The following is a 12,647-nucleotide window of genomic DNA, read 5'->3' as shown; positions in this document are numbered from 1 at the left end:
GGTCTGGAGAAACCATGCAGATCTGTCCTAAAGGAGATGAAACTCATTTTTCTTCTTTCATGGTGTCTGTCTGCTTTCAAAAGGGGTGTTCTTTCATTTTAAAAACAAACCATTTATGAGATAGTGTCAGAGAGATGAACTGAATAAGGGCAATTACTTTTCACCTCAATCACGTATCTATTCTTATCTTATTGCACCTTACTATAAAATTCGTATTTTACCATGCATAAAGTTGGCTCTTCTCAGGCTCCAATACCGGGGATCTTCCATGAAAGTTGAGCAGACTTTGCTGTTCATAATTTTATTTTCTCTCTATACCAAACCAAAACCCGTCGTGGCCGAGTTGTCTCCAACCTGCGGTGGTCCCACGTGTGTCAGAGCAGAACTGTGCTCCACAGGGTTTTCAGTGGCTGATTTTTTTGGAAGGAGGTTGCCAGGCCTTTCTTCCGAAGTGTCTCTGGGTGGACTTGAAGAACGTTAACCATTGGTACCAGCCAGGGATGCCTATTTTCTACCTACCATAACCTTTTCCATCACTGACATCACACACTAGAGGCTCTTGTTACTTCGAAGAGCAGCTTGGCACAGCTGGGGGCTGCTACCCCTTGATATTGGGAATAGTTTGTTATTTGGGCGTAACCTGTTGCCACTGAGTCCATTCTGACTCATAGTGACCCTGTAGGACAGAACGGAACTGCCACATAGGGTTTCCAAGGCTGTAACCTTTATGGAAGCAGACTGCCGCATCTTCCTCCTGCAGAGCAGCTGGTGGGTTTGAACTGCTGACTTTCGGTTGGCAGCCTAGTGCTTTAACCACTGCACCACCAGGGCACCTTTGTTTGCATATAAGCCCGTTGCCGTCTAGTGGATTTCGACTCACAGCGACCCTGTAGTGCTAAGAAATTCCTGAAGCTAGTGTGTCACTTACTTTTGTGACACACGCCATTCTTTTGGAGTCCCTGGGTAGTGCAAACAGTTAGTGTGCTCAGCAGCTAACTGAAAGGTTGGAGGTGCGTTGGAAGAAAGGCCTGGTGATCTCACTGAAAAATCAGCCATTGAAAACCCTATGGTGCACCGTTCAACTCTGACACCCATGGGGTCACCGCGAGTCAGGGCCTACTTGACCTCAACTGGTTAACATCCGTCCAGAGCTGCAATTCTTAGAAGACTCAATTCACCCTGAGTTTGCCTTGTGACTAGCATTTCCCAACAGGTTACATGCCAAAAAACTGTCAGGAATGCTGACCCAAGTGCTCACATTTTAAAACATAAAATAAACCTTCAGTGATTCGAGATAAAATCAAGGGAAGAGAAGATAATCACAGGGCATTTGTATAAAGGGGGGCAAAATACTGTGCTAAGCGGCCATTTTTAGGATTTAGAGCTCATTGTTTGCACTTTTTCTCTGGTATGATTACTGTTCTGTGAGCATCACTCAGCAGGAAATCTGACGTGTGAAGCATATGAGCTGGTGGACACAGTGACTTCTCTACTGCTGTGGAGCTCTGGGGGCCCAGCGGGGTACACGTTCACAGTGATGCACTCCTGCATTAAAATCGGGAACCCTGGTGGCACAGTGGTTAATCACTCAGCTGCTAATGAAAGAAAGGTCTGTAGTTGAAACCCACCAGCTGCTCTGTGGGAGAAAGATGTGGCAGTCTGCTTCTGTAAAGTTACAGCCTTGGAAACCCTAGGGGACAGTTCTACTCCGTCCTTTAGTGTTGCTATGAGTCGGAATCGACTTGATGGCAATGGGTTTTCGTTTCATGCTTAAAGAAGCAGCAGCTATTTTATGAAAGCATTCTCCTCGGTCTCTTTTCTCCTTCCCCCCAAGGACCCCCTGGTCTTGGACCAAGCTAGTCAGGCGCTCTGGAGCAAGGCAGATGCATCTGGTCTACCTAGACTATGAGGATCTTGCCATCTGTTACTGAGGAACCATTGCGCCTTGAAAGACAGTTCCCGGGGGCTAAACATCTACTCGTAAATCATCAACTAATTTATCAAGAGCTTGGAGATGAGGAGGGACACACACTTGCAGACGGCAGGCTTTGAGCGTTCGCTTTGCACGTCTGCTCTTTCTCTTTGTTGATGGCAACCTTACGTACAGCAGAACGAAACACTGCCCTGTCCCGCGCCATCTTCCCAGTCATTGGCATGTTTCAGCCCGCTGTTGTGGCTACTGTGTCTATCCAGCTCATGGAGGGTTTCCTTCGTTTTCACTGACCCTCAACTTTACCAAACGTGATGTCCTTTTCTAGCAACTGGTCTTTGCTGATGACATATCCAAAGTACTTACTTGTCCTTCCCCTTTACTGATCCCAAATCCTGCTCATTGCTCTGCTTTGACTCTTTAGGCCACTCCCTTTCCATCCACAGTCATCAGGCTTAGGGGCGGATTATCCCGTAAACACGGTACGCGCTACCTTAGTAAGCAAGGTACACATGGGCTTAATTGTGCTTACTTACTAATCTGGGTTCAGGTTTTCACCATGAAATTGTGCACTACAGATTAGTAAGCAAATACAATTAAGCCCGTGTGTACCTTGCTTACTGGGTAATCTGTCCCTGATTCAGGTTTTTCCCTGAGCACAAGGCATTTTTTTTTTTATGGCTACTGGTTAAATATCAGCTTAGGACATTTTCTGTTACCATCTTGTATAAGTGTTTAACTTTTAGATTATAGTTTCACTTTTTTTAAAATTACTTTTTCCCCATTAGCTACATCACCAGGCATGCTGGTGTTGCAACAGTTAAGCACTTGGCTGCTAACCGAAAGGATAGCTGTTCAAACTCACCCAGCAGCTCCACAGGAGAAAGACCTGGCCATCTGCTCCCATAAAGATTACAGGCTAGGAAACCCTATAAGACAGTTCTGCTCTGTCATGAGGGGGTGCTACCAGTTGGAATTGACTCAATGGCACCTAACAACAGCATATTATTATTATTATTTAGAAGCTCTGCCTTTTACTTTTTTGAATCCTCTATAGAATCTTACCTGGTAGAGGCAGGTTGAAAAAGAGCCTCTATTGGCTGTGGGGAGATTGGAACTCTTATGCACTGCTGGTGGGAATACAAAATGGTACAACCATTGTGGAAAACGATATGGCGCTTCTATAGAAAGCTAGAAATAGAAATACCATATGACCCAGCAATCCCATTCCTAGGAATATATCCTAGAGAAATAAGAGTCATAACACGAACAGACATAGACACACCCATGTTCACTGCAGCATTGTTCACAACAGCAAAAAAATGGAAACAACCTAGATGCCCATCAATAGATGAATGGATAAACAAACTACGGTAAACATACACACAATGGAGTACTACGCAGCGATAAAGAACAATGATGAATCTGTGAAGCATCTCATAGCATGAATGAATCTGGAGGGCATTAGCTGAGTGAAATAAGTCAATCACCAAAGGACAAATATTGTATGAGACCACTACTGTAAAAACTCATGAAAAGGTTTACACACAAAAAGAAACAATCTTTGATGGTTACGAGGTAGGAGAGGTGTGGAGATGGAAAAATACTAGACAATAGACAAATTGTAACTTTGGTGAAGGGTAAGACAGTACACAGCACTGGTGAAGCCAGCACAACTTCATGGAAGCCCCATAGACACACCCAAACTCCCTGAGGGACCAAATTGCTGGGCTGAGGGCTGTGGGGACCATGGTCTCAGGGAACATCTAGCTCAACTGGCATAACATAGTTTACAAACAAAATGTTCTACATTCTACTTTGGTGAGTAGTGTCTGGGGTCTTTAAAGCTTGTGAACAGCCACCTAAGGTACTCCACTGGTCTCACTCCGTCGGGAGCAAGGGAGAATGAAGAAAACCAAAGACACAAGGGAAATATTAATCCAAAGGACTAAGGGACTACAACTACCACAGCCTCCACCAGACTGAGGCCAGCACAACGAGATGGTGCCCGGCTACCACCACTGACTGCTCTGACAGGAATCGCTATAGAGGGTCCCAGACAGAGCTGGAGAAAAATAGAGAATTAAATTCTAACTCACACACACACACACACACACAAAAGACCAGACTTACTGGCCTGACAGAGATTGGAGAAAACCCGAGACTATGGCCCCAAGACACCCTTTTAGCTCAGTAAAGAAGTCACTCCCGAGGTTCACCCTTCAGCCGAAGATTAGACAGGCCCATAAAACAAAATGAGACTAAGGCCGCACACCAGCCCAGCGGCAAGGACTAGAAGGCAGGAGGGGACTGGAAAGCTGCTAACAGGGAACCAAAGGTCGAGAAGGGAGAGTGTTGACATGTCGTGGAGTTGGCAACCAATGTCACAAACAATATGTGTATCAATTGTTTAATGAGAACCTGAGAAGTTAGCTTGTTCTGCAAACCTTCATCTAAAGTACAATAATTAAAAAAAAAAAAAGAATTAACATAAGTGAACTGCAGGTGAGAAGAGCATTTTCATTAAAAAATACCTACTTGGAATTTAAGAACAAGAAAACACAAAAGTGAATATGAAAAACTGTTATATACAGATGATGGGTGTTTAGTGTTACTCTTTCCACTTTTCTGTATTTTTTAAAAATTGTAATAACAAGCTGAATAAGTAAAATAAAATACATATACTTCGGGAAGAAGGAGGGCGATGCATTATTGATTGCATTTAACCTTAGAAAGTACACAAACGTTTGACATTTCATCTTCACACGTTTAATGCCTAAAATATTTAATAATGAATGAAAAGCAACGACAAACTTCTGCGACTGCGTGTCACTGAATCAGTCCTGACTCATAACGACCACCCTACAGGACTGAGCAGAACCGCCCACAGGGCTTCCTAGGCTGCACATCACCAGGGCTTCCTCCCACAGAGCCGCTGGGTGGATTCAAACTGCCGACCTTTCGGTTAGCAGCCAAGCTCTTAACCGTGGCACCACTAGGGCTTCTTAAAGAAAAACTATCATCTTCTATGACTTCCCTGAAGCTAAAGATAACAAAAATATGACACAAATTAATATGGAAAAAAAGTAATTAGTATAATAAATCTTGTTAAAAATAAATTTTTAATAAATACACCCTTAAATGGAACTTGCATAAAACTTGGTGCTACACAGCAGGGCACCCCACTTCATACAACAGGACCACGGTCTGTATTGTTTCATCTATTCGCCACCAGGGGCTGCTAAAGAGCAGTGTTTCCAGAAACCAGACAGCAAGAGAAAGGTAACGCAAGCTTTTTTTTTATTCAACTTGACCCTGAGAAGTGTGAGTCCCTGAGAGTCACACCAATTCCTACACTACCAGGTCTGGGACCGTGGATTTCAGCAGGTCTGTCTGGACCGTGGTGAGAACCATGCCGTGACACAGGGGCAGAGCTGCCTGGAGCCTGCACAAGTGTGAGGCTGCTATTGGCACTTAGATGTACCACTTTAGAATCCCTGGAGGCTGGGCAGAGGCTGTGTCACAGCTGACGGTGTTCACAGTCACTCTGCTGGGAGCAGTAAAGCACAGGACAGAAATGGAAATTCTTATCTGGGCTTCTGATTCTTTTCTCCTAGTGACGTCCCATACGTTAGAGACCCTGGGTGGTATAAACGGTTAACATGCCCAGCTGCTAACCAAAAGGCTGGTGATATGATTCCACCCAGACGCACCTCAGAAGAAAGGCCTGGCTATCTACTTCCAAAAAGTCAGCCATTGGAAACCCTATCAGGCACAGTTCTACTCTGACACACGTGGGGTCACCATGAGTTGGAGTTGACTCAACGTCAGCTGGTCCTATACATTTTGACTTCCTTCCAAGATATAATTAATGCCATAAGCACATTCTGGAAAAAATATATAGCGGTAACTAAATAGCTAGATTAGAAAATTGTTTCTACTCTTAAAGTACACCCCAGGCCAAACATAGAGTATGTATTTAATGAAAAAGGAGTGACTTGTACTGTGCTTGAACTATTTATACACATCTTATATGCCTTTTCATCCGCTTGGTAGTAAAATCTTTTTTTTTTAATTGTGCTTATAGAGAAAGTTTACAGATCAAGTTAGTCTCTCATACAAAAATTTATACATGCATTGTTATGGGGCTCTAGCTGTTCTCCCTATAATGTGACAGCACATCCCTCCTTTCCACCCTGTATTTCTCATGTCCATTCGACCAGCTCCTGTCCATTTCTGCCCTCTCATCTCGCCTCTGGACAGGAGCTGGTCATCTAGTCTCATGTATCTACTTGAGCTAAGAAGCACATTCTTCACAAGTATCATTTTATGTCTTATAGTCCAGTCTAATCTTTGTCCAAAGAGTTGGCCCCAGGAATGGTTTGGGGCTAACGAGAGCCTGGGGGCCATGTCTTCCAGGGTGCCTCCAGTCTCAGTCAGACCATCACATCCAGTCTTTCTACTAGAATTTGAGTTCTGCATCCCACTTTTCTCCTGCTCCTTCAGGGACTCTCTGTTGTGTTCGCTGTCAGGGCGGTCATTGGTGGTAGCCAGGCACCATCTAGTTCTTCTGGTCTCAGGCTGATGGAGTCTCTGGTTTATGTGGCCGTTTCTGTCTCTTGGGCTCATATTTTCCTTGTGTCTTTGGTGTTCTTCATTCTCCTTTGCTCCAGGTTGGTTGGGACCAATTGATGAATCTTATATGGCCACTTGCTAGCTTTAAGACCTCAGATGCCACTCACCAAAGTGGGATGCAGAACATTTTCTTGATACGCTTTGTCATGCCAATTGACCTAGACGTCCCCTGAAACCATGGTCCCCAAGCCCCAGGTCCTGCTACTCTGTCCCTTGAACTGTTTGGTTGTATTCAGGAAACTTCTTAGCTTTTGGTTTAGTCCAGTTGTGCTGACTTCCCCTGTATTGTGTGTTGTCCTTTCCTTCACCTAGGACTGACAGTACAATCTTTGAGGGTAGGTCCTTGTACTCAAAAAGAATGTTGGGTTGAGGATTGGTTCATTTCACCTGTTAACTCACCCATTCTCACAATAACTTTGTGGTTATTATTAATCCTATTTGAAGTCTAGGGAACTGAGACAAAAAGTCAGAGGTGACTCAGCTAGAGGGAGGCAGAGCAAGGACAAGGACGTTCTCATTGGGGTGAGGATGAGACTCAGGAGGGGCAGTGATGTGCTCAAGAGCTCACAGCTTGATGGAGCAGGGTAGGGCCTGACTCTTGGCTGGCCCTAGGCTCTCCCTCCACTATAACATGCTTTGCAGGCTGATATGCTACAGCATAAGGAGCCCCGGTGGCACAATGGTTAAGCACTGGGCTACCAACCAAAAGGCTGACAGTTCAGACACGCCCAGTGGCTCTTCAGGAGAAACACCTGGCAATCTGCTCCCGTAAGGATTCCCAAACCAAACCAAACCCGTTGCCGTTCAGTTGATTCCGGTGACCCTAGGACAGAGTAGAACTGCCCCACTGGGTTTTCAGGGAATGGCTGTTGGATTCAAACTGCTGACCTTTTGGTTAGCAGCTAAGCTCTTACCATGGTGCCACCAGGGATCCCCCATAAAGATTATAGCCTAGAAAACTCTATGGGGGCAGTTCTACTCTGTTGCATGGGGTTGTTATATGTCAGAATTGATTCCACAGCACACAACAATAACAACAAATATATATGGAGCCCTGGTGAGGCAGTGGTTAAGGGCTCAGCTGCTAACCAAAGGTTGGCAGTTTGAACCCACTAGCTGCTCCTTGGAAACCCTGTGGAGCAGTTCTACTCTGTCCTGTAGGATGGCTATGAGTTGGAATCGACTCAACGGCAGTGGGTTTTGGGTGGTGACCTTTTGGAAGTAGATTGCTAGGCTCTTCTTCTGAGGCACCTCTGGGTGGATTCAAACCTCCAACCTTTTGGATAGCAGCCCAGCACTTCACCATTGATGCTCCCCAAGGACTCCAGGTCTCGTTGGGTATTAATGGTGAACTCTCAAATCAATCATCTCAAACCACACGGAAGGTATGGCAGCCTACTGTGGGCAGCCACTCATTCTGTTCGGTTATATACAGACTGTAAACAATGTCCATTTTTCCCCCTGGGGTTTGTCTGGAGAGGGTTGCAGTTCAGAAGGACAAAAGGATGCACGGCTTGGGAGGCGAAATGCTATGGTCATTCAGGAGCCTTGTCTGGAGTTGCTTGTTGTGATTGATTTACTGAAGTGAAATGAAATGAAATTCATGCCCACCATTCATCTTGCTAAAATGTCATGTCCAGTGCGGCTCCAGTCTTGGGGTGGCCCAATGGAGAGGCCCACAAATCACCTGCTAGTTTCTCTTGGTCTCTGATTTACGACTATGTGTGTAGACTGCAGAGAAATAGAACTCCTGGCTCAGGCATTACCCTGCGAACAACATTAGCTGTAGACAGACTGTGCTCCAAGGAAGCCCAGGGGGTGGGGCACAGAGAAACCTTTAACTCTGGGAGGAGGGGAGGAACCAACCAATTGCTGTTGAGTTGGCTCTGCCTCACAGGTGAGTCCATGTGTGTCAGGGTAAAACCGTCCCATAGGGTTTTCAAGGTTTTGGGCTTTCAGACGTACACAGCCAGGCCTTTCTTCCAAGGTGCCTGTGGGTGGACTTGAACCTCCAAAAGTTTTGTTACCAGCCAAGCGTGTTAACTATTTGTGCCACCTAGGGACTCCAAAAACCGGCTGCCTTGAGTCGATCCTGATTCATGGTGACCCCACGTGTCTGTGCTCCATAGGGTTTTCAATGACTGATTTTTTAGAAGTAGATTGCCAGGCTTTTCTTCCCAGGACACGCTAGGTGGGTTTGAACTGCCAATCTTTCGGTTAGCAGCTGAGTGCTTAACTGTTGAGCCACCATGACTTCTAAAGGGGCTTTGTCCTACCTCAAAGTGAAGAACAAACACACTATCAGCCACCCTCCTAAATTAAGAGGCTGGGAAGCTTAACTAGTCCATGGTTAATGCAAATAACAGATCCAGGGTCCGATGGTCCCAGAATCCCCTGGGTACCTGCTGAGAAGAAGCCAGCCCTCTCTTCATTGTCAGAAAAACCGAGGCAGCAGTGAGGAACCCCTCCCCGTGCTGCCCTGGCCCCTGCACATGAATACTGTCAGCTTGGCCCTCAGGAGATGCTCCCGGGCCTGGCACACCCCATTCTCAACCAGCAGTGGGAATGCAACCACACTGGGGCCCTGCCTCCCTCTGATTTGAAATGAGCAGAAATTCCAGAATCGGGCCACCTCATCTCCAAGATGCAAACGGACCACCTGCTCCATGTGCTTCAAAGATCTCACCTTGGGGGTCCTGGACAGAGCTGGAGAACAATGTAGAACAAAATCCTAACTCAGAAAGAGACCAGACTTACTGGCCTGACAGAGACTGGAGAAGCCCTGAGAATGTGGCTTCTGGACACCCTTTTAGCTCAGTAATGAAGTCATTTCTGAGGTTCACCCTTCAGCCGAGGATTAGACAGGCCCATAAAACAAAAGGAGATGGAAGGGGCACACTAGCCCGGGGCAAGGACTGAAAGGCAGGAGGGGACTGGAAAGCTGGTAATAGGGAACCCAAGGTTGAGAAGGGAGAGCACGTTGACATGTCGTGGGGTTGTTAACCAATGTCACAAAACAATACGTGTACTGTTTAATGAGAAGCTAGTTTGTTCCGTAAACCTTCATCCAAAGTACAATAAAAAAAAAAAAAGATCTCACCTTTAAACCTTCATTTCCACCCTTTCCTTTCTGTTTCATATAATGATCTCTTTTGGAATCAAGGCTGTTAAATCATTCTTCCCAGATTAATTGCCTTCATAGAGAAACATAAAGCCTGGTCCCCAAGACATCCCATGACAATGGAGGAGATGCTGTGCAACCTTCTGAAAAGCAAAACCCCAGCTTTAACCCCAAGTCCAAACTAAACCCACTACCGTTGAGTCAATTTTGACCTACAGCGACCCTACAGGACAGAGCAGAACTACCCCACATGGTTTCCAAGGCTGTAATCCTTACAGAAGCAGACTGCCACATCTTTCTCCTGCAAAGCAGCTGGTGGGCTCGAACCACTGAACTTTTGGCTAGCAGCCAAGCACTTAACCATTGTACCACCAGGGCTCCTTGACAACCTACTAGAGGAGTGTCGTTAATAAAAATTAATAAATAAAATTGGAGTTAGGAGAGATTGCATCAGGAAAACCAGTCTCATCATCTAGTCTCTAACGTCTCTATGGCATATGAAGAAATACATCAAACCGATTTCAGTGTTGAACCCTGAGAGGCTCAGAGAAATGAAGAGATTTGTCTAAGGCAACTTACTGAGTCAGAAGTAAAACCAGGACTAGAATCAATGTTGCCAAACATAGCCCGATGCTGTCCAGTCGATTCTGACTCATAGTAACCCTATAGGACAGAGTACAACTGCCCCATAGGGTTTCCAAGGCTGTAACTTTTATAGAAGCAGACTGTCACATCTTTCTCCTGCAGAGCGGCTGGCAGGTTCGAACCGCTGACCCTTCAGTTAGCAGCTGAGTGCTTACCCACTGGACCACCAGGGCTCCCTTAAACACAAACAGCCGTCATATTACCACCCGCCACCCCAGTGAGAAGTCCTTCAATAGCGTTCACCACTGGCATCCTCACCTTCCGGAAGAAGTGCTGAGTGGACACGGCAAGGGCGCCGAAGCCGCAGATGGCTCTCCGGAGCTCCGCCCGCAGCAGGCCGAGCTGCCGGGCCTGCTCCTCACACTTCTCCTTCAGCCGCTGCACGAACTGCCGCTCGGCCTCGCGGGCCTGCAGGTCGGGCTTGGGGGAAAACCCATTCCGGGGAGCAGTGGTCCTCTGCTTGGGGTACCCTACAAGGAAACGACAGTGACTTGTGACAACACTGTTGACACAGATGTGATGGCAACTGGCTGTGTCACTACAGCCTGGTTTCATCAAGAGCGAGCGGCCCGCAAAGAACTGCCATGGCTTATCATCTGGGGGATTAGAAAGGAAAACAAACAGGGACTTAGAATATTTCCTCCATTTATATGGTTTTAAGTGGCAAAGTTTCATGCTGGCAAAAAGAAAAATAGATAAAACTGGCGAATTGCTTCCAGCTTTCGACATTTCTTCCAGGGATGCTTACAGAGGTTGAAGCACTTATTTTTTTCTTAAACAAGGTTGTTATATTATGGCTCCCTTATCTTATGTTACATTACATTATGTTACTTTACCTTACCGTATGTTATGTTATGTTACATTATATTAGCTGCTGTCAATCTGCCCTGGCTCATGGTGACCCCACGTACAATGGAATAAAAGACTGTCCAGTCTTGCGCCATTCCCATGATGGGTGGTGCGTTGGGCCATTGTGATCCATAAGGTTTTCACTGGCTGATTTTCAGAAGTAGATTGCCAGGGCTTTCTTCCTAGTCTGTCTTAGTCTGGAAGCTCTGCTGAACACTGTTCAGCATCATAACCCCAGTGCCGTCGAGTAGATATAGCAACATGCAAATCTCACTGACAGATGGGTGGGTAGTAGCTATGCAGGAGGTCTATGGGCCAGGAATTGTCCCTTGCACGGAAGGCAAGAATTCTACCACTGAACTACCACTGCCTCCTAAACAAGATTACTCTTTGAAGATGTATAATGGGAATCAATACATGAATCAGTCTGGATCGAAGGCAGAAGGATGATAACCTACCCATTGCACCCACTGCTGTTGAGTCTATTCTGACTCATAGCGATCCTATAAGACAGAGTTAAGCTGCCCCGTAGGGTTTCCAAGGCTGTAGTCTTCATGGAAGCAGCCAGCAGCCTTTTAATGGGTCATTAGGGAGTAATGCCCCTTTCCTTCCATTAGGTGGCCACTCTAGTGACCCTCTCTTCAATGTCACGTTCAAGGCACACCCCCGATCACTTCTGCTTCAGGGATTTCTGCCTTTACGTTCCTACAGAACCCATGTCCTGCCAGGTCACCCCCTAAAACATTGTCCCAATCTGACCACCCACCCTTACTGCTACAGGGCTAGTCCAAGCCATCATCTCTCTCCTAATTAAATTCTTCCTCCTCTTAAAAAGTCATCAGAGATTTTCTTTTCGAACAGGAGGTAATAGATTGAAATATGACCTCACATATAAATAGCAGAACTTAAATTATTACGGCTTAATGGAATAGTTGAATGTGAAACCCCTGCTTCTTAAAACCTTATTATGCATTCTTACAAAGAAAACATCACCAACAAAAGGTGAGAGATTTTGACCTATGGTGGGTTTTTTCATATTACTGTTTGCTATTTTATTGTTGTGGCTGATGATTTTATAAAACACTTCAGCATTTTAATTAATGTGTTGAGGTACCAGCTGCCTGATACCCTTACAATAGAAGGCTCTTCTCCCAGAAATCTACAGGAAGTAATATAGCATACTTCCAGATCAGTGAATTAAAGCTAATTGCAATCTGTGGTACATCAAATCACTTCCAAGCTTGTGGACATTAGTAAGTACACATATTGCTGTATATTTTGGCCTTCAGATTTATCTCTGGGTGGAATAGCCACAAGGACCTACTATCATCATTATCATCATCATCACTGTTGTTGTGACTGAAACCAGAATGGCTACAGAGGACCTCTAAGAATACCCACAGAAGGTCAACATGTCTGAAATGTGGTCAACATGCCCCCTCAGAGGAGAACTGCCATTCTCCAGAT

At 45.6% G+C, this 12,647-nt stretch overlaps 1 protein-coding gene across 7 annotated transcripts in view; it reads right to left on the bottom strand.

Moving 5' to 3' along the window:
- The window catches only part of MTUS2 (microtubule associated scaffold protein 2), a 763,477-nt gene that overhangs the window by 177,041 nt on the left and 573,789 nt on the right, over positions 1-12,647 (bottom strand). For all 7 annotated transcript variants that reach the window (XM_049867778.1, XM_049867774.1, XM_049867779.1 and 4 more), the window contains one exon: positions 10,590-10,801. In XM_049867778.1, the coding sequence (XP_049723735.1) occupies positions 10,590-10,801 (212 nt within the window). The remainder of the gene's footprint in view (positions 1-10,589; positions 10,802-12,647) is intronic.

The sequence above is a fragment of the Elephas maximus genome, chromosome 23, assembly GCF_024166365.1.
Source record: "Elephas maximus indicus isolate mEleMax1 chromosome 23, mEleMax1 primary haplotype, whole genome shotgun sequence".
NCBI classification, from domain to species: Eukaryota; Metazoa; Chordata; class Mammalia; order Proboscidea; family Elephantidae; genus Elephas; species Elephas maximus.
Note: the sequence above shows the minus strand (reverse complement) of the source record. Positions and strands in the feature narration are given on the sequence as shown.